General features: G+C 32.2%; 1 protein-coding gene across 1 annotated transcript; it reads left to right on the top strand.

Annotated features, from left to right (window-relative positions):
* The first annotated feature begins 207 nt into the window (after window positions 1-207).
* Window positions 208-2,427, top strand: LOC105792015 (bax inhibitor 1). Its single transcript, XM_012620369.2, has 6 exons — window positions 208-390; window positions 908-1,051; window positions 1,143-1,234; window positions 1,576-1,762; window positions 1,864-2,019; window positions 2,127-2,427. Exons 1-6 carry the CDS (start codon window positions 289-291, stop codon window positions 2,175-2,177), a joined length of 732 nt encoding a protein of 243 aa, XP_012475823.1. The 5' UTR covers window positions 208-288; the 3' UTR covers window positions 2,178-2,427.
* The last annotated feature ends 16,782 nt before the right edge of the window (window positions 2,428-19,209 follow it).

Raw genomic sequence — 19,209 nt, 5'->3', positions numbered from 1 at the left:
AAGAATATAAAATTCAAAATCAGCAAGTACTCAGATTATAAATTCCTATAACACTTGTCAATAAAATAAAATAAAATAAAGGAATTTCCAGCCAAGTTGGAAGAAACTTCAATACATAAATATGAGAGGGGCCTTTTAGTCATTAGCTATCTGGAAGTTTCCGGGAAATTGTCTGAATCAGTCCCATTAAATACCGCGATCTACCGAAATCAAATAAAAAACAAGACGGTTTCTATCTGTCTTCCTAACAATTGAGCAATTTTCTGTTATTTTCTCTCTCGACAAACAATGGAAGCGTTCTTTGAATCTCGATCGAGAAGCAACTGGAGTTACGATACACTCAAGAATTTCCGTCAGATTTCTCCCGTCGTTCAATCTCATCTCAAAAGGGTAATCCTCCCTACAAATAAATTTTCTCAAGGAGGAAAAGAAATGGAAATTCTGATGTCACATATCCTTCTTCGAATTGACAATTATTGTTGAATTTGCCCCTAATTTGTCACCTAAGGTTTTCTACGTTGATGTTTTGGCTGATCTTTTGGAACGAATCTTTCCTCTGTTCTAGTGTAAAAACCTCTACTGTTCTCATGTGATTCTAATGCCTGTAATGATTTTATCTTCGATATTGGTACAGATTTTATCTGTTTAATTTAGTCTTTGCTTCCGGATTTTGTTTTATTGATTATCTGAATATAGTGTTTTTAGTTTGTAGGTTTGTTCCATTTATCTTGAATATGCCCCTAATTTGTAACCTAGGGTTTCTCGCATTTATTTATTTATTTGGTTGATCACTTGGATTGAATCTTCTTGGGTTCTGAGACTGAAAAAGAACGGTTCTCAACTTTCTATGTTTCTAATTTCTATTATGATTTGATCTTTGACTGAATGGATCGTTTTCAATTGGCAGGTTTATTTGACCTTATGTTGTGCCCTGGTTGCCTCTGCTTTTGGGGCTTATCTTCATATCTTATGGAACATTGGGGGTTACCTCACATCATTCGCATGCTTCGGAACCATGATTTGGCTCCTCTCTATCCCTCCTTATCAGGAAGTAAGTTTCTTGCTTGATTTGTCTTTAATAAATGATGGTTCTTTATGCATGTTTAGAACTCAGCTTCTAATTTGGTATCGAAAATTTGCAGCAAAGGAGAGTTTCCCTTCTGATGGCATCTGCAGTGTTCGAAGGGGCTTCAGTTGGTCCTCTGATTGACTTGGCCATTCAGATTGATCCAAGGTATTTCTCTTTTATTATTGAATGGATAGTTTATATATTCAATTGATTGAAGTACTTAGATTTGAAATAGTGTTAACAAATATATTCATCTTGCTTTTCTTTTGGAGGGTATTATTCTTACCTAAATTAAAATTCGGCTATTGATACCCTAGACTCAAAAGTTTAGGGGGTCTCTCCATAGTGGTGGATGATTAAGCTTAATTTTTATTATACTTTTATCCTTGTCTAGACCTGTACATTTGATTTGGGTGGGTGACTATTTGTTTTCTTCCTTTCTACATCTTCAATAAATAAACAGAATGAATTATGCTTACTGTGTTTTTTTCTCTGCATCATGACAGTGTTTTGGTAGCTGCATTTGTGGGAACTGCAATAGCCTTTGCATGTTTTTCAGGAGCTGCAATGTTAGCAAAGCGCAGAGAGTACCTTTACCTTGGTGGCTTGCTTTCATCTGCTGTGTCCATGCTTCTGTGGTTGCATCTTGCTTCCTCTATCTTTGGTGGTAGCGCAGCCTTCTTTATGTTTGAGGTGAGTGAATAGTAATTCCAAAGGTTGTGTTGTTGTAGATCGTGAAAAGCTGCTATTGGTTTTGACTGACATTCCTGTGGCTCAATTGATTGCTCTTACAGATCTACTTCGGGCTTTTGGTGTTTGTGGGCTACATGGTAGTGGATACTCAAGACATAATTGAAAAGGCACACTTGGGTGACCTGGACTATGTTAAGCATGCCCTTACCCTTTTCACCGACTTTGTTGCCGTATTCGTCCGCATTCTGATAATTATGGTGAGTCAATGACCAACCTTTCTTTGTAATATCTTTAGTAACTTAATTTATACATATTACCCATCATTCTGATGCATATGAACTAACATTGAACCTACTTGTTTCAGTTGAAAAATTCAGCTGAGAAGAGCGAGAAGAAGAAGAAGAGGCGTGACTAGATCATGCTAAAGCTGAAAGCAGTAGCAGCGGAGGTTTGCTAATCTGATATCATTTTTCTTTTTTATCTTTTTCTCTTTTGCCTTGGAAGATGAAGTTTGTGATGAATACAAGTCGTTTTTCTTGCGCTTTGTACTAAAGCACCATGTTAATATGTCAAAAGAAGATAGGTTTTACTTTCTGCATCTTTTGATGGTATTGATTAGTACTTGGAAGAGTACATCAAATTAATAACACGTTACTATGTTTGCATTTTTCGTTTGAGGATTGACTTATGATTTTATAAAATAAAATTCATTATCTTATATCAAACTTTATTTTCTCAAAAAGATTTTCGAGTCAAAATTATAAAATTTCTCAATATGAGCAGAGGTCCTCCTCAAACATTCAATATTTAAAAACGAATTAAAATTTACAAATATTTATTAAAATTTAAAACTTATAAAATTTCTCAAATTAAATAACTATATACACATTTATGTATTGGGTTAAAATATAATTTGATCCATGAACTTGTTCATTTGAACCTAATTGGTCTTTAGTAACATAAGTTAAAAAATATAAATGTAAGTATATAAATTATGTATGCCACATGATGTTTTGAGAGGTATACCATGTGGCACTATCAAATTGGTTAGAAATGTCATGTCAATATAAATTAATAGTGTTAATGTAGAGAGACCAACTTGATTAATGGAATAAAAATTTAGGGACCAATAAGAAATCATATATTATTTTTATACATTCTGAATCAAACGTCCAAAAACATGTATACAAATACAACCAAGGAGCTGTTATTATTGCCTAAGTGTACTAAATTAGGATGGATGTTCGAGATAATTTTGAATTGGTAGAAATTCATCAATTTTATTAATGATAAGTAATTGACTTGGTTCTAACTTTTTTTTCTTTTATATATATATATATTATTTAAAACACGTTTGCGTTAATCACTCGATTTTTGAAAAAACTCTTCTTTGATGATTTTTAAAGATCAGATTGCAGTTAATCTTTTAGGAGTTACTTATATAAAAGTTAAAATTAAAGTTTTTAAATAAGTCTTTTCATATATATCATTTAATTTGTAATATAAAGTTAGAGGAATGTTGATGTGTCACATGACACCTAAGTTGGATGTTTATACAAGCAATTCATAAAAGGTTTATTTCAATTGAAGCCTTTAGCCGATATAAAGGTTTTATTTTTCACTGGTTTTGCTCCAATATATATAAAACATATACAAATTACAAATCTTTGGGTGGTTTGATAAATTGAAAACAATTAAATGTTAAAAAAAATTAAATCTTGACTTCAATGATAAAAAGAATTCTTCATAAAACAGATGAATTTTTAATTGAGCTCACCTAAATGAGCCCTTAATCAAAAATTATGTTTCCAGTTGAAATCCCTAAGCGGTGACAAACTGAAGTGGTAGTTAACGTAGAAATAAATGTGACAACTAAATTTGAAAATAGATCATGCATTTATTTTTTGTGGGCTTTTTACCATTTAAGCCTAAAAGTTATACTATTAATAAAAATTTTGATTGAGTTGGTGTCACGAGTTAAAAAAATTATAAAAATGACATTTCATATTTAAAATAAGTAATATTATCAAAGGTAATTTAGTCTTTTAGTTTAAAAATAATAAAATATGCATCTAAAGGGACTTGAACTCATGTCAATACATTGAAAAATTTTAAATTTACCATTCAACCAAAACTTTACTTTTATTATTATTATTATCACACTTTAATATTATTATGTACACTTTATTACCTCTATCAATTGTATAAATTAATGATGTTGTTAAATGAGATTGTGACACAAATTAACTTGACTACTTAGTATTGATGACAACACTATGATAAATATTTGTATTCATTTAGTATTTTTAATATGATGTATTTGTGTGTTTACATATCGTTTTACTTACAATTTAATCTAATTTTTTTATTTTAATATCGTATATATGTAATTATTAATTAGTTTCAAAGAATATATTTCATTATTTATTGCATGTTATTTTAAGCATACATTTGTATTCTAAATATGTGGTTTCCACATACATGTATGGTAGAGTTTCTAATTATAATTATGTTGTTTAAAAAATAAATATTGATGTTTAAAATTATTTATTTCTTAATGTAATCTTATTAATATAATATTATATATATATTTGGATAGTTTTAAATAAAAATTAAATATGATAATTTAAATATTTAACTTTCATTAAAAAGAGATACTTAATTTAAAATATATATTTTAAAATAAACTCAATTTAACATTATTAGCATTAAGTGATTATCTACCCATTTCTTTCTTTCTCTTCTTAAAAAATTTCCCTCAAAATTTTATTAAAGTGAAAATTTAAAATGATTAACATTCACATCTAAAATATTAAATAATAAAATTTTATTTTCAAAATTTAAATAGTAAGAAAAATTCAAAATTTTATCAAACAATTTTTATTTGTTACACATATTTCATAATTACAAATTACAATCACTTATTCGTTTGGCTAAACATTTATGGAAGGAATAATTTTAGTAGGAAAAATTCTCTTTAATGTTAGTGTTTTTTCCCTTTTTTTTTTAGATAAATAGTAGTCTTTTTTGAGGTTTTTTTTAGTTAATTAGTTGTTTTACTTTATATAGTTTTTACAAGTCTATGAGGAATGAATCACGCTATTCCCCAACAAACCAAACCCTTAAAGTATTGCCTAAAGGGTGGGCAAGAGCCTTTTATTGTGCTCTTGGTTATCTAGTTTTGCAACATGATTTCTAATTTTAAGGACATGTCTAAAACATATAGATCCTATATTAAAAGTGCATGACAAGATGTCATCAATAATCATGGAAACATTCTAAGTCATACCGAGCTTCCCATGAATTATGCTAATGGCTTTTGAACAATCCAATTCAAGGATCACATTTTGCCACGTATAGCAGTTGATGAGGACAAAACCTAACTTAATCGACAATGTTTCAACCACAAACACGCTAGGTGAACTTGTTTGTGTGTTGACCAAAATATCAAATATACCTCATTTATTATGACCAAAATCATCAACCAAGGTTTAGCAAGCTACTGGTGCCAAAATATTAAACACTTATTCAACTATCAAATATACCTCATTTATTATGACCAAAATCATCAACCAAGGTTTACCAAGCTGCCTAAGCATTTGTACCAAATCAACCATTCAAAATGCATTTTAAAACCAAAAACATACCATTGCTATCACACACCACAATCAACCAAAATACTAATTGAGATTTACATCAATATATACATCTCATACTTCAATTGACACAATACATATCCATAATGCTTATAACCAGACCAAAGGGAACAATTAGTTACCGCTTAAGTTGCCGGATAATGTGATCTCCAAAAGCAATCCAATCGACAGCTCGTATCCGATGATTTACAAGGAAGAAAAATCAAAATGAGGTAAGCTCTTGTGTAAAGCTTAGTAAGTTCATATTGAACGTAAACTTTAACTTACTGTAAATAACTTAACTTAAACCTTTCACAATAAAAATCATAATCAATGTCATGAGTTCATTTAATTGCCTATACACATCACAAGTCTTATAAGATAAGTAAATTTACATATAGGAAAACATGTAACATATACAAGATTAGTCAATTTACCTTCCTCATCTCTATCAAGCTTTATAGAAAGGCTCATAGGAGTAGCTTGTGGTTTGAGAGTGTCCATCCCAAACTTCTTGAGCATTTCCTTGGTGTACTTAGCTTGATTAATGAAGATGCCATCCTTTCTTTGCTTGATTTGGAGCCCCAAAAAGAAATTTAGTTCTCCCATCATGCTCATCTCAAACTCACCTTGCATTAGCTTAAAAAATTCTTGACAAAGAAGATCATTAGTAGAACTAAAAATAATATAATCAGTATAAATTTGAACTGTAACATCCCGATTTTGTGCCTAGTCGGAAAGTGGTTTCAGGACCACAAATCTGATGAGGAAAAATTTGTTTTTACTATATTTTTATGGCCTAAAATTTCACGGAATGATTTCGTGAAAATTTCGACGTTTGGGCACTCAATTTAGTCAAAAGAATTAAATTGTAAAAAGTGCAAAAGTTGAGTTCTACATGTTAGAGGTGTCCAATTGTTATGAAATTTTAAATTGGAGGTCTTTATATGGTAATTAGACCATTGGTTAAGTTATGGAAAAAAATGGACATGAGATGAGTGAAATAGGAAATTTTTAAGTTAGGGGCATTTTGGTAATTTAATAATTAAAATGAATTAAAAGGGAAAAAATGGCAAATTGTGGTCATCTTCTTCATTTGGCCGAAATTAGTAAGGGGGGAAGCCATAGTTAGGGTTTTAAAGCTTCCAAGCTCCATAATAAGTGATTCCAAGCCCCATTTTTAATGTTATTTACGTTTTTTAAGCCCTAGTAACTTGATTTAGCTTATTCTAGCAATAATTTAACCTAGGGTTCATATTTGGAAAAATACCCATAGGTGAAATGTGTTTATTTTGATGTTTTGTGGTAGAATATGAAGCTTGGAATTATGTTAAACAACTTTTGCTAAGCGATTTTAAGTGAAAACGAGTAAAACGACATAATCGGTAAAAATACCTAATGTTCATAAGTAAGTGTTAGAGTGTGAATTTGATGTTGCCATAGAAGGGAAAAATGTTCAGAATGTCATAAAACATAAGAATAAGGGATGAAGTTTAATTTCTGAGCTTTGGGGAAAAAGTGTAATTATGTAAAAGTTTAGGGGCAAAATTGTAATTTTTCCAAAGTTCGAGTCAAGGATTGTTTTGATGAATGTGAGTATTAAATAAAATAAATTTGCTCTTATAGATCAAGAAGAACGAAATCTGGAGTTAGACCGAGGAAAGAAAAATGTTGAAGACTAAGTTGATAGATTTGACCATATTTTGTACCAAGGTAAGTTTACGGTAAGTAAATACAATATTTCAATAATTATTATTAATGCTGCTATTTTCCAGCAATTATGTATTTATTTTATTAAATTATTTAATGTTGACTCAAGTATGAGATGATAGAGAATTAGTATTAAAAAGTACCGTTGAAACATTAGGAATGTATCGGATACAAATGTGATGATATTTGGGTAAAGAGATCCCATGTAAGACCATGTTTGGGACATGGCATTGGCATCATTGAGATTATGAGAGGTCCCATGTAAGACCATGTCTGGACATGGCGTTGGCACCGAGATGAGAGGTCCCCCGTAAGACCATGTCTGGGACATGGCATGGGCACCGATATGAGAACTCCCATGTAAGACCATATCTGGGATATGGCATTGGCAGTACAGAAAACATCTCATGTAAGACTAAGTCTGGGACATAGCTTTGGCATGTATTATCAGACAAGAGACCCGAGTATCCTTAGTATTCCAAGTGATTCAACAGGCTAGTAAGTAGACCATGTTACATGAAAGTTTAGATAAAAGCTTAATAATAAATTCAGGTGAGTTATAAGAATTGAGAATATCTCAGTTATCAGTTGAGAAAGAAATTTCAGCAAGGGAGGAGTAAGTTATAATCATGAGTTATTTAAGCAAGCAAGTAAGTAAACAAGTAAGTGAGTAAGTAAAGAAGTGAGTAAAGATTCTAATGTTTGATAAAATTTATGAGTATGATTATTTATGATAAATGTTGTTATTTATTTACTTGTAAACTTACTAAGCTTTATGCTTACTTTCTTTATTTTCCTTATTTTTATAGTATCGTCAAGTCAGTTCGAGGATCACAAGGACGTCGAAGTTCGTCTCACACTATCTACAGACATCTCGGTATTATGTGATTTCGAAACTTGTAAAGCTATGGCATGTATAGAGACTTAGTCATTTTGAGTGTGTTTATATGATATGGCTAATGGTTAGCTATTGAAATGGCTAATTAAGAATATGTGTGGTGTTATGAATGCCTAGGTGATAGTTTATACCTAGAAAATATGAAAGAGTAAAAATTTGCAATGAAATAGTTTTGGGACAACAGTAGTGACATGAATTTGAAAAATCACCAAGGATAGTATAAAATGAATTAGAGAGTGAATGATATATAGAATTAAATCTTATCGAGTCTATTTTCATAGAAAAATAACGGTGTGGGTAAAGGAATTTTATATTCCGAGATATTTGAATTTTGGTTAGACAGGGTCAGAATAGTTTTTGGAGTCTCCTGTTCTGAATTTAGAAAATCATTAAAAAATTTAAAATAATAATTATGAGTTATAAGTTATATTTATAGATTCCTTAATGAGTCTATTTTCTTTAGAAACAAGTGAGAACACCATATGAAAATCATACAATGAGAAAATTTATTTTTAGTGAATAAAGGTCAGAACCGTCAGGCAGTGAAACATGAGAGAATTTAATGAATAAACTGTACTAATTGGCTAAACCAAAAATTATGAAAATTTTATGATAAGATAATATATGAGTCTAGTTTTAGCAAAAATTTACGGATCTAAATTTCGGGTTTCTTAACTAAAGTTATAGTTAAATTAGTGACTGCTGCGCAGGTGCCCAGCATTATGGTGAACAGTGAAATAAATTTTAAAAGCAAATTTTTATGCCCCGAACTAATAAGTTAAGTCAAGTAACGCCCCATGCTCAACTCCGGCAACGGTCTCGGGTAAGGGGTGTTACATGAACTACTAATAAATATTTATCTTTTCTTTTAATAAAAAGTGTTGTGTCAATATTCCCTTTAAAAAAGTCTTTTTCAATAAGAAAATTTGATAATCTTTCAGACCAAGCTCTAGGAGCTTGTTTCAAACCATATAAAGCTTTTGAAAGTTTGAAAACATGGTTTGGAATTTTTTGATTTTCAAAACTAGGTGGTTGTTCAACATACAATTCTTCATTTATAAAATCATTTAGAAAAACACTTTTTAGATTCATTTGATATAATTTGAAATCATTAAAGCATGCAAAAGCTAAAAGAATTCTAATGGCTTCCATCCTGGCTATGGGAGCATAAGTTTCATCATAATCTATTCCTTCCTCTTGAGTGTAACCTTGAGCAACAAGTCTAACCTTGTTCCTCACTATGTTGCCACTTTTATCTAGCTTGTTCCTAAAAATCCATTTAGTACCTATAGTAGATTTATCACTAGGTCTATCAACTAGGATCCATACTTTACTTCTCTCAAATTGATTTAACTCTTCTTGCATAGCCAATATCCAATGTTCATCATTTAATGCTTCTTTGATATTTTTAGGCTCAATGCATGAGATAAATGCAACATATTTACATTACCCCTTGGGATGGATATCCCAAAATCATATCATCCTTCACATAGTTGAACTTTTTTGGATGAGTGATTTCCCTTTCCTCAATTGAAAGTTATTCTAGAGCATCTTATGTTTGTTCTTGAATTTTGTCTTTTGATGATTGAACCTCTTTATAATTGTTATTAAAAAAATTCTGCATCATCAACATCAACACAAGAATCCTTTCTAGGAGGAGGATTAGAATCATAAAAAATAACATGTATAGACTTTTCTATTACTAAAGTTCTTTTGTTAAAGGCTCGATAAGTTCTAGAACTTAAAGAATAATCAAGAAAAATTCATTCATAACTTTTTGCATCAAATTTACCAAGATTATTTTTGTCATTGTTTAAAACAAAACATTTGCATCCAAATGAATGAAAATAGCTAATGTTAGGCTTTTTATTTAAAACAGGCCTAATCATCACTTTATTAACAACATATCAAGCAGTGTTTGTGGCTTTCGCCCAAAAATATTTTGGTAAATTGTTTCACAAAGCATAGATCTAGCCATTCCTTCTAAAGTTCTATTTTTCCTCTCAACAACTCCATTTTGTTGAGGGGTTCTAGGTGTAGAGAAATTATGGCTAATTCCATTTGAGTTGCAAAAATTTTCAAAACCAAGATTTTGAAATTCGGTTCCATGATCACTTCTAACACTAGTGATAGAATAACCTTTTTCATTTTTGGTTCATTTTTGAAAATGTGATGAATTCTTCTAAAGCTTCATCTTTAGTATTTAAGAAAAGAACCCAAGTAAATCTAGAATAGTCATCAACAAGCACAAAAGCATATAATTTTCCACCCAAGTTAGTTGTCCTAGTTGGACCAAACAAGTCTATGTGTATTAGTTGAAGAACTCTACTAGTTGATACATCATTAATAGGTTTAAAGGAAACTCTTTTATGTTTACCCTTAACACATGCATCACAAACTTTATCTATATCAAAATCAATTTTACGTAATCCTCTTACTAAGTCATTTTTAACTAGTTTATGCAATATGCTCATGCTAGCATTTTCTAGTTTTCTATGACATAATAAAGAACCATTTTCATTTTTAGCAACAAGGCATATGTTAGAAGCATGCAAATCATCTAAATGCACCATATATATATTTTCTATCCTATGTCCTACAAGCACAATCTTATTAGAACTAATGTTAATAACTTTACAACCTTTAAACTCAAATATGAAATTGAAACCTTTATTACATAATTGACTAATACTTAGAAGATTATGCTTAAGACCGTCGACATATAAGACATTCTTAATCATAATTGAAGAATTTTTACCAATAGAGTCTATTCATTAGATTTTTCTTATGGAGTTGTCACCGAATGTAAATTCTCTTACACTTTTTGGCTTCAAATTGATAAAGTAACTTTTGTCTCCGGTCATGTGTCTTGAGTATCCGCTATCAAGGTACCATAAGTTTTTCATTAAATGGTCACCTCAAAGCAATGCTCCTTCTCCTACAAACATAGAATTGAACTTTGATTTTTGGTACCCAAATTCTTTTGGGTCCATAAGCATTAGTTCCTATAATTTTAGTCCCTTTAGGCATCCATTTTGAAATCAAGTTCCTATATTGAGAAGTTATGAGTCCTTTAGGGACCCATATAATTTTAATAATTTTCTTTTGTAAAAATTTTGGGGACATCTATATTTATAGAAATTAAAATTATTTTTAACAATTATTTTAGAATTTTCTCTTTTTCAAAAACTTTGTTAATGTGAGCCTTTTCACTCTAGAAAAGTTGTTTTTCATGATCATCATGAACTTTAGAGAGTAAATTATGCAAGTCTAAATTCTTCTTCTCAAAATCATTAATAATTTCTTACATTTTACTTACTTTCTCTTCAAGTTCATGATTGGTTTTGGAAAGCAAGTTATTTTCATTTTCAATTTTGAAATATTTTTCTTATGTTTTGAATTCATGACTTCAAATTCCAAACGTAGTTCATCATAGGCATTTTACAACTCATCAAAAGAATAAGAATTTGAAATAGATGAGTTAGAAGTTACCCTAGAATCATTTATGGCCATGAGACATAAGTTGGATACTTATTAATTTTCTTTGTTGGATGAATCCTTATCACTCCAGTGGCAATATTGGCCTTGTGTTTTTGTTTGCTAGATCCCTTCTTCTTCCATTAAGGATAATCAAACTTGATGTGTCCCGGTTTCTTGCACCCATAACAAATGATGAAATCTTCCTCCTTGGTTGATTCAATTTTGAGTCATTCCTTCTTTTGGAATTATTTTCCTTTGTTGGACCTCATAAACCTCTTGAATCTTCTTGCAAACATAGCCATCTCTTCATGACTTCATCATTGTCCACATCTTCATTTAAATTTCCTTTTTCTATTGTGGACTTGAGGGCAATACCAACCTTCTTCTTCTCTATCTTTTCTTCTTTAACCCCTTCTTTAATTCTAATATCATGAGTAAGTAATAAACCAATAAGCTCGTCTAAAGAGAGTGTTTCCAAGTTCTTTGCTTCTTTTATGGCGATCACTTTAGCTTCCCATGCCTTAGGCAAGCTTTGAAGCATTTTTCTCACAACTTCTTTATTGGGATAATTCTTCCCATATGATTTGAGCCCATTAGTGATAATTGTAAATCGATCCAACAAAGCCTTGATGTCTTCCTCGGGTTTCATCTTAAATGTTTCATAGTTGAGTGTGAGAATTCTCACTTTTGATTTCTTGACTTGATCGATAGCCTTATGAGTGACCTCCAATTTATCCTAAATTTCATTGGCATTGGAACATAAAGAAACTTTACTATATTCGTTCGGACCAAGTGCACGAAAGAGAGTATGTAACGACCCGATAGTCGGAGGTGTCAAAAAATATATTTTTAGGACTCTATTTTCGTAAATCGGACTCATAAATATTTAATTAAATATTTAGGAAGTTAGTTGGGTAGCTAATTAATTTTTTGATTAGTGAATTTTGTGAAATTAGGAGTTATTAAGGTATATGGACTAAATCACGTAAGAGTTAAAAGTTGAATTATAGATTAAATAAATTAAAGGGACTAAGGAAGGAATTATACCTTTGCTTCAATTGAAGTGGACGGTCATAATGAAATAATATTTATGATATGTATATATAATATATATTATAATATGTTAACTTAATGAATATAGGTAGTAATAATAATAGTGCATTAAAACAAAAAATTTTCTTCTTTCATTACTATTATATGAAAACATTAAGAAAACAAAAAGAAAGGAAAGAAAGAAAGAAATAGCATGAACGTACGACATAAGGGGGTTTGAGGTTCAAGCTCAAATTAGTTAGTGCAATTTAGTCCCTATACTTGTAATTTTTACATTTTTAGAATCCTGGTACTTAAGGCTACCCGACCCATATTGTAATTTTTAGTATTTTTCAAGATTTTAGATGTTGACATTGTTGAATAATTTAAGTATTAGGGATTAAATAGATAGATTTTAAGTTAGAAATAGAAAAAGACTAAATTGTGGAATTAATTGTTGATTTTGAATAATAGGGACTAAATTATGAAAAATTTAAAATTAAGGGATTTAATTTAGTATTAGAAATCTAAATGTGGTCTAGAGTGAAATTAGTATAAAAATATGAATTGAAAAGTGAAGGTTAAAACTAGTCTCGATGTAGGGACTAAATTGAAAAATAAGCAAAATATAGTGTGAAAGTTGAAATTTAATGTGAAGTTGAAATGTGTAATATTAATGTGATTTAATTGTTTTATTCCATAGCTAACGTCGTACCGGAATCCTCGAGTAAAAAGGGGAATGATAAAATCGACATCGAATAGCTCAGAAATCATGGTTTCTGTTTCTATAATCCGAATTAAATAGTAGATTATTGCATATATAATTTTTTGCATATGGTAAGCATTTGAGGTGAGTGCTTTGATACTTGGAAATTGAATTAAATTCATAATTGAAATGAAATGGATTGATTTTGTATATTATGAAATATATTGATTATGAATATATGTTTATTGAGAAAATTTTGATTATTATCAAATTGAATATATGCTTATATGTGATGATATATATTCATGAAATTGAGACATTGGTTATATTGAAAAGTGAAATGAATCCCTAATAACTGCATCAGGCTGAGTCGGATATAGGTGGCATGCCATAGGATAGGAAGAGTTCAAGGATTAATTCGACCTTGAGTTGATGAGGCACTGGGTGCCAATTTGCTTCAGTTTAACTGATGAGACACTGGGTGTCATTTTATATAACGCTAGGCGTAGTTATTACTTCGGATTTATTCGTTGAGGCACTGGGTGCCAAACTGGTGTGTTCGTTGGATCCGTGTATTCGTTTGAGTCCGAGTCCGTGTCTTGTTAATAGGGGAAAGTAAAATAATAATTTATGTGATTGATACTAAAATGGAAAAGATGAGAAATGGTTATGAGATGAGAAATGAGATATGAAATGATGAATTGAGATGTGAAACTTGAATGAATTCAAGTATTGATCAAAGATATGAATCATGCCATTGCATGAGATGATGTATTGAAATGTTAAATGAAATGCCATTGATATATACTTATATATTTGAACATGTGAAAATCTTAATAGATATGAATAAGGAATGAGCAAAAATTATACTATTGAATTGAAACACATGAACATAGCTTACTTGTTGCAGTTTGCATTTTAAATACTTATATCAAGTTTATGATATTCAGATTATAGAAATACCACTGAGTTTTACTCAGCGTGCAGGTTTGTTTTCCGTGTGCAGGCTAGGTACTGTTCGAATTATTGCCAACTCAGTATCAAATCACAAATCTCGAGCTCAGGTGTGGTGATATTTCATTTTGTAATGGCATGTACCTAGGGAGTCTTTTGTTTATATTGTTTATAAGATGTTAACTTAGTTGCTAGTGAAATGATGGTTAAATGTGTATATGGTTGTGGTTGAGGCTATGTTAGTATGTTAGCCTAGTTTATATTTTGGAATGTGATAGCTTAAAGTTCGGTAGCTTACCATAATGCTTGGTGTGTGCTTAGCTTCATATTTGGTAACTTTAAAAGTTGAAAGTTAGTTCAAATATGGTAAATGTGATATGAATGAAAGTCTTGAATGTTTGATGTGTTGTTGATGTATTTGAACATATAAAATATGGTACCAATGAGGGTACATTGGTTAGGCATATTAGGTGATGAATTTGTTGTATTTTGGGCATGTTTAATCATGTTTTAAATAGGTTAAATGATTGGTAATTGAGTTGCTTAGTGCCTAAGTAAATAGGAAATGGTAAACTTGAGTTTTAAGGTACTTTTGGGTGCACACGGCCTAGTCACACGGGCGTGTATCACACACGGGCAACATACATGGGCATGTGACCCAAGTCAGAGAGTTACACGTCCTGAGACATGGGTGTGTGTCTCAGTCGTGTGAGGCACACGACCTAGCCACACAGGTGTGTTAGGTACATTGCCTGGTCACACGGGTGTGTGACCCCTGAAATCAAAATTTTTGTAATTATTTCCTAAACTTCCAAATTATTTCAAATTAGTCCCTGCCTATTTTAAAACTACTTTTAGGGTCCCGTAGACTCGTAATAAGGGATGTAAGAGTAACTTTTACTCTGAATTGGGGTGGATTAGCAAACTTAAAATAAGTGCGTTCCATTAACATCACCGAAGATAAATTAATAAGATAATCGTAGATAGAGTATGGACTAATACTCTGATGCTAATAATTGGAATAGTCTTGTATATATCTGAATTTTGACATTCTAGAAGGGATAAATAGTGATAAGAGTGTAGACAGTGGGAGACTAAATTTAGCAATGTATAAATAGTGATAAGAGTGTAGACAATGGAAGACCAAGTTTAGAAATGCATAGCATAATTATAATGTTATTAGTTAGTTTATATGTTGATTATGGTTGAATTAATTGTTTGATTCGTTAGTAATACTCGTGACCCTAATTTGAAGATGGAGAGGGGTTAATGGTGTTACATTTAGTGGTATCAAAGCTATAGGTTTAGCCAATTCTCAGACTAAATCGAGCTCAGAATTAGGTCTAGAGGTACATGCCATAGTTGAGTCGAGTTGAGTCGGGATTTGGATACTGATGATAATTTTTTTGTTTTATAGTTAAAAGATGACAAATGAATCAGATAATGAAGTGGAACAAGAGTTCTACTTTACTGATGAGCATAATGATGATTGTGAGGCAACGGAGTCAGTAACTCCGAATGTTAACCCAATCGGTGCTCGATGACCTAATGTTGAGTGTGATGATAATGATAGAGCAGGTGATTCACATTTATTTAGAGCTATCGCCAGTGCACTTTAGCGGGTTGCGAGAACTACGTCTACTACAGCGCTTGCACCTACCATTCGACTGGCTCCCATAAAAGAACTGCGGAGATATGGTGCGACTGAGTTTTTGGGGTTGAAAGGGGTCGATCCCTCAGCAGCAGAAGTTTGGATTGGATCCACTAAACACGTTTTGCAACAACTTGAATACAACTTGTGCGAAAGTGTAATTTGTGTTGTTTCTCTACTGCAAAGAGAAGTGTACACCTGGTTGCAGTCAGTAACACACCATGTATTTATTGAACAGGCCAATTGGGAATTCTTTCAAAAGGAATTTCAAAAGAAATATGTCAGAGAATTATACATAGAAGATAGAAGGCAATAGTTTTTGCTGTTAAAGAAGAGCAAGATGTCAGCGGCCGATTATAAATGAGAGTTCGTATGACTTAGTAAGTACGCTACTGAATTTGTACCATCTAACATTGAAAGTTGTAGGTGATTTCTACGTGGGCTACGTGATGAACTTCGGGTACAATTGGTATCGTATCAGATTACAGAGTTTACCGATCTAGTTGACCAGGAAAAAATGGTAGAACAAGCCTTGGGACTTGATAAAAAGGCTGAGGTTACTCGCACTTCTAGAAAGTGGATTTGAGCTGCTAACTCGAATCCACAACCAAAATGAACCAATGAATTTCGTGATGGCTGGAAATTAACTTTTAAGTCCGATAGATTTGATAGAATCTGTGATCGACAATTGACTGTGTCTACGGGTAGTGTGTGAGGTCTGTCCAGGGATACTGTTCTTCTGAATTGTGAACATTGTGGGAAAAATCACCATGGTGAACGTTGGAAGCTAACTCTGGCTTGTTTTCATTGTGGATCTATAGAGCATTTTGCTCGAAAGTGTTCGAAGAATAAGAATGCTACTCATGTTTCTTCTCAATGATCTGTGCCTGCATATAGGGGCCATGGAACAAGTCGCGGTGGTTCTTTAGCTAGAGGTGGTGTAGAAAAGGAAGCAATATTGTTACTCACCAGGCAGAGGCCAGAGCGCCAACATGAGCTTATGTTGTATGGACACGTGAGGATGATTATGCTACCGACGTTGTGGCATGTATCTTTTTATTGCATTTAGAACCTATTTATGCTTCGATAGGCCCAGGATCTTCACACTCATATGTTAATACTGAATTAGTTAAATCAGAAAGTTTAATAGCTGAGACGTCTAAAGTATCTATACTTGTGTCAAGTCCTTTAGGACAGTCCGTAATAGTGGATCAGGTGTGTAGGCGATGCCCGTTGGAAATATAAAATATAACATTCCCTGTTGATTTGTTGATAATGCCATTTGGCGACTTTGATTTAATTTTGAGAGTGGATTGGCTTATTGAGCACGGGGTGATTCTAGAATTTCGTAAAAAGAAATTTATGGTTTAGAGTGAAGATGGCAACATAATTGAAGTGAATGGTGTCGAACAAGTAGGTCAACTCATATCATTTCGACAATTTGAGCTAATAAACTTCTCAATCAGGGCTGTGAAGATTTTTTAGCCTATGTTATCAACTCAAATTCTGATGATAGCCAGAGCAGTAAGATTCGTACTGTTTGAAAATTATTCGATGTGTTTTTCAAGGAATTACCGGGATTATCACTCGATTGAGATGTTGAATTTGTAATTGAAGTGTTTTCTGGTATGACTCTGGTGTCAATGTCCCCTTATTGTATGGCAGAAATAGAGATGAAAGAATTGAATGTGCAATTGCAAGATTTGCTGGATCGCGACTTTATACGCCCTAGTATACCGCCTTGGAGAGCTCCAATATTATTTGTTGAAAAGAAAGATGGCTCGATGCGACTCTGTATAGACTATCGATAATTGAATAAGTTGACGATTAAAAATTGATACCCCTACCTCATATCGATGAATTGTCTGATCAATTAAAGGGAGCTTCTGTCTTCTCTAAGAGCGATTTAAGATCTGGTTACTATCAGTTGAAAGTAAAAGATAGTGACGTATCTAAGACAACATTTGGTACGCATCATGGCCACTATGAATTTTTGGTGATGTCTTTTAGGCTGACTAATACTTCGGTGGCATTCATGGATCTTATGAATCGTATTTTCCAATCATATTTGGATCAATTTATGGTAGTTTTCATTGATGACATCTTGATCTATTCAAAATCTGAATCCGAGCATGAGCAACACCTCAGAATTGTTTTGCAAGTGTTACGAGAGAAACAATTATATGGAAAGCTTAGCAAGTGTGAATTCTGGTTACCAGAAGTTGTGTTCTTAGGACATGTTATCTCGATAGATGGAGATAGAGTTGACTCGAAAAAGATTGAAGTCACTGTTCAATGGAAAGCACCGAGAAATATGTTAGAGGTTCGCAGTTTTCTTGGTTTTGCCGGTTATTACAGAATATTCGTAAATGGATTTTCCAAGATAGCTTTGCCGATGACAAAACTGTTGCATAAAAATATTCAATTCATTTAGAGCAATGAATGTCAAGGGAGTTTTAAGAAATTAAAACAGATGTTGACTGAGGTGCCGGTTTTAACTTTACCTGGATCGGGAAAAGATTTTGTGATCAACAGTGATGCCTCATTGAGTGGCCTCGGTTGTGGCCTGATGCAAGATGGAAAAGTGATCGCATATGCGTCTCATCAACTAAAAATGCATGAACGTAACTATCCGACGCACGACTTAGAGTTAGCTACGGTGGTATTTGCTTTAAAGATCTGGAGACATTATCTGTACATTGAAAAATGTCACATCTATACTAATCACAAGAGTCTTAAATACCTCTTAACACAATAGAAGTTGAATTTAAGACAGCGACGTTGGGTCCAGCTTCTAAAATATTAAGATTGTGTTATTGATTACTATCACGATAAAGTTAACGCCGTAGTTAACGTATTGAGCATGAAGACAATAGTTGATTTGTGAGTGATGTTTGCTCGACTTAGTATCAATGATGATGGGAGCTTGTTGGTCGAGTTAAAGGTCAAACGGGTGTTGTTTGATCAGATTAAAGTAGCACAGTTAGATGATGTCAAGTTAGCAAAGAAAAGAGACATGGTTCAAAATGGCACACTAGAAAGTTTTAGTATTGATGATTGTGATTGTTTGAGATTTCAAAATCGAATTTGTGTTCCGAATGTTGTAGAATTAAAAGAGTTGATACTTTGCGAAGCTTATGATAGTCCTTTTACTTTGCATCTTGGAGGGACGAAAATCTATAGGGACTTGCGAAAAGTTTATTGGTGGCCAGGAATGAAAAGAGATGTAGTTGAGTTCGTAGCTAAATGCTTAACTTGCCAACGAGTTAAGGCAGAATATCTGGTTCCCACAGGATTACTTCAACCCATTTGTATTCCTGAGTGGAAATGGGAACGCATCACGATGGATTTTGTAACGGGATTACCGTTATCTCAGAGCAA

Source organism: Gossypium raimondii, chromosome 8 (assembly GCF_025698545.1).
Source record: "Gossypium raimondii isolate GPD5lz chromosome 8, ASM2569854v1, whole genome shotgun sequence".
Taxonomy (NCBI): Eukaryota; Viridiplantae; Streptophyta; class Magnoliopsida; order Malvales; family Malvaceae; genus Gossypium; species Gossypium raimondii.
This window is presented reverse-complemented; position numbering and strand designations above follow the sequence as displayed.

Excerpts from the sequence above, each read along its gene's own strand:
- LOC105792015 (XM_012620369.2), top strand. The coding sequence starts at position 289 with ATGGAAGCGTTCTTTGAATCTCGATCGAGAAGCAACTGGAGTTACGAT. Across the intron at positions 1,235-1,575 it reads GCCATTCAGATTGATCCAAG|TGTTTTGGTAGCTGCATTTG; the intron begins GTATTTCTCTTT and ends GCATCATGACAG. Across the intron at positions 1,763-1,863 it reads CAGCCTTCTTTATGTTTGAG|ATCTACTTCGGGCTTTTGGT; the intron begins GTGAGTGAATAG and ends TTGCTCTTACAG.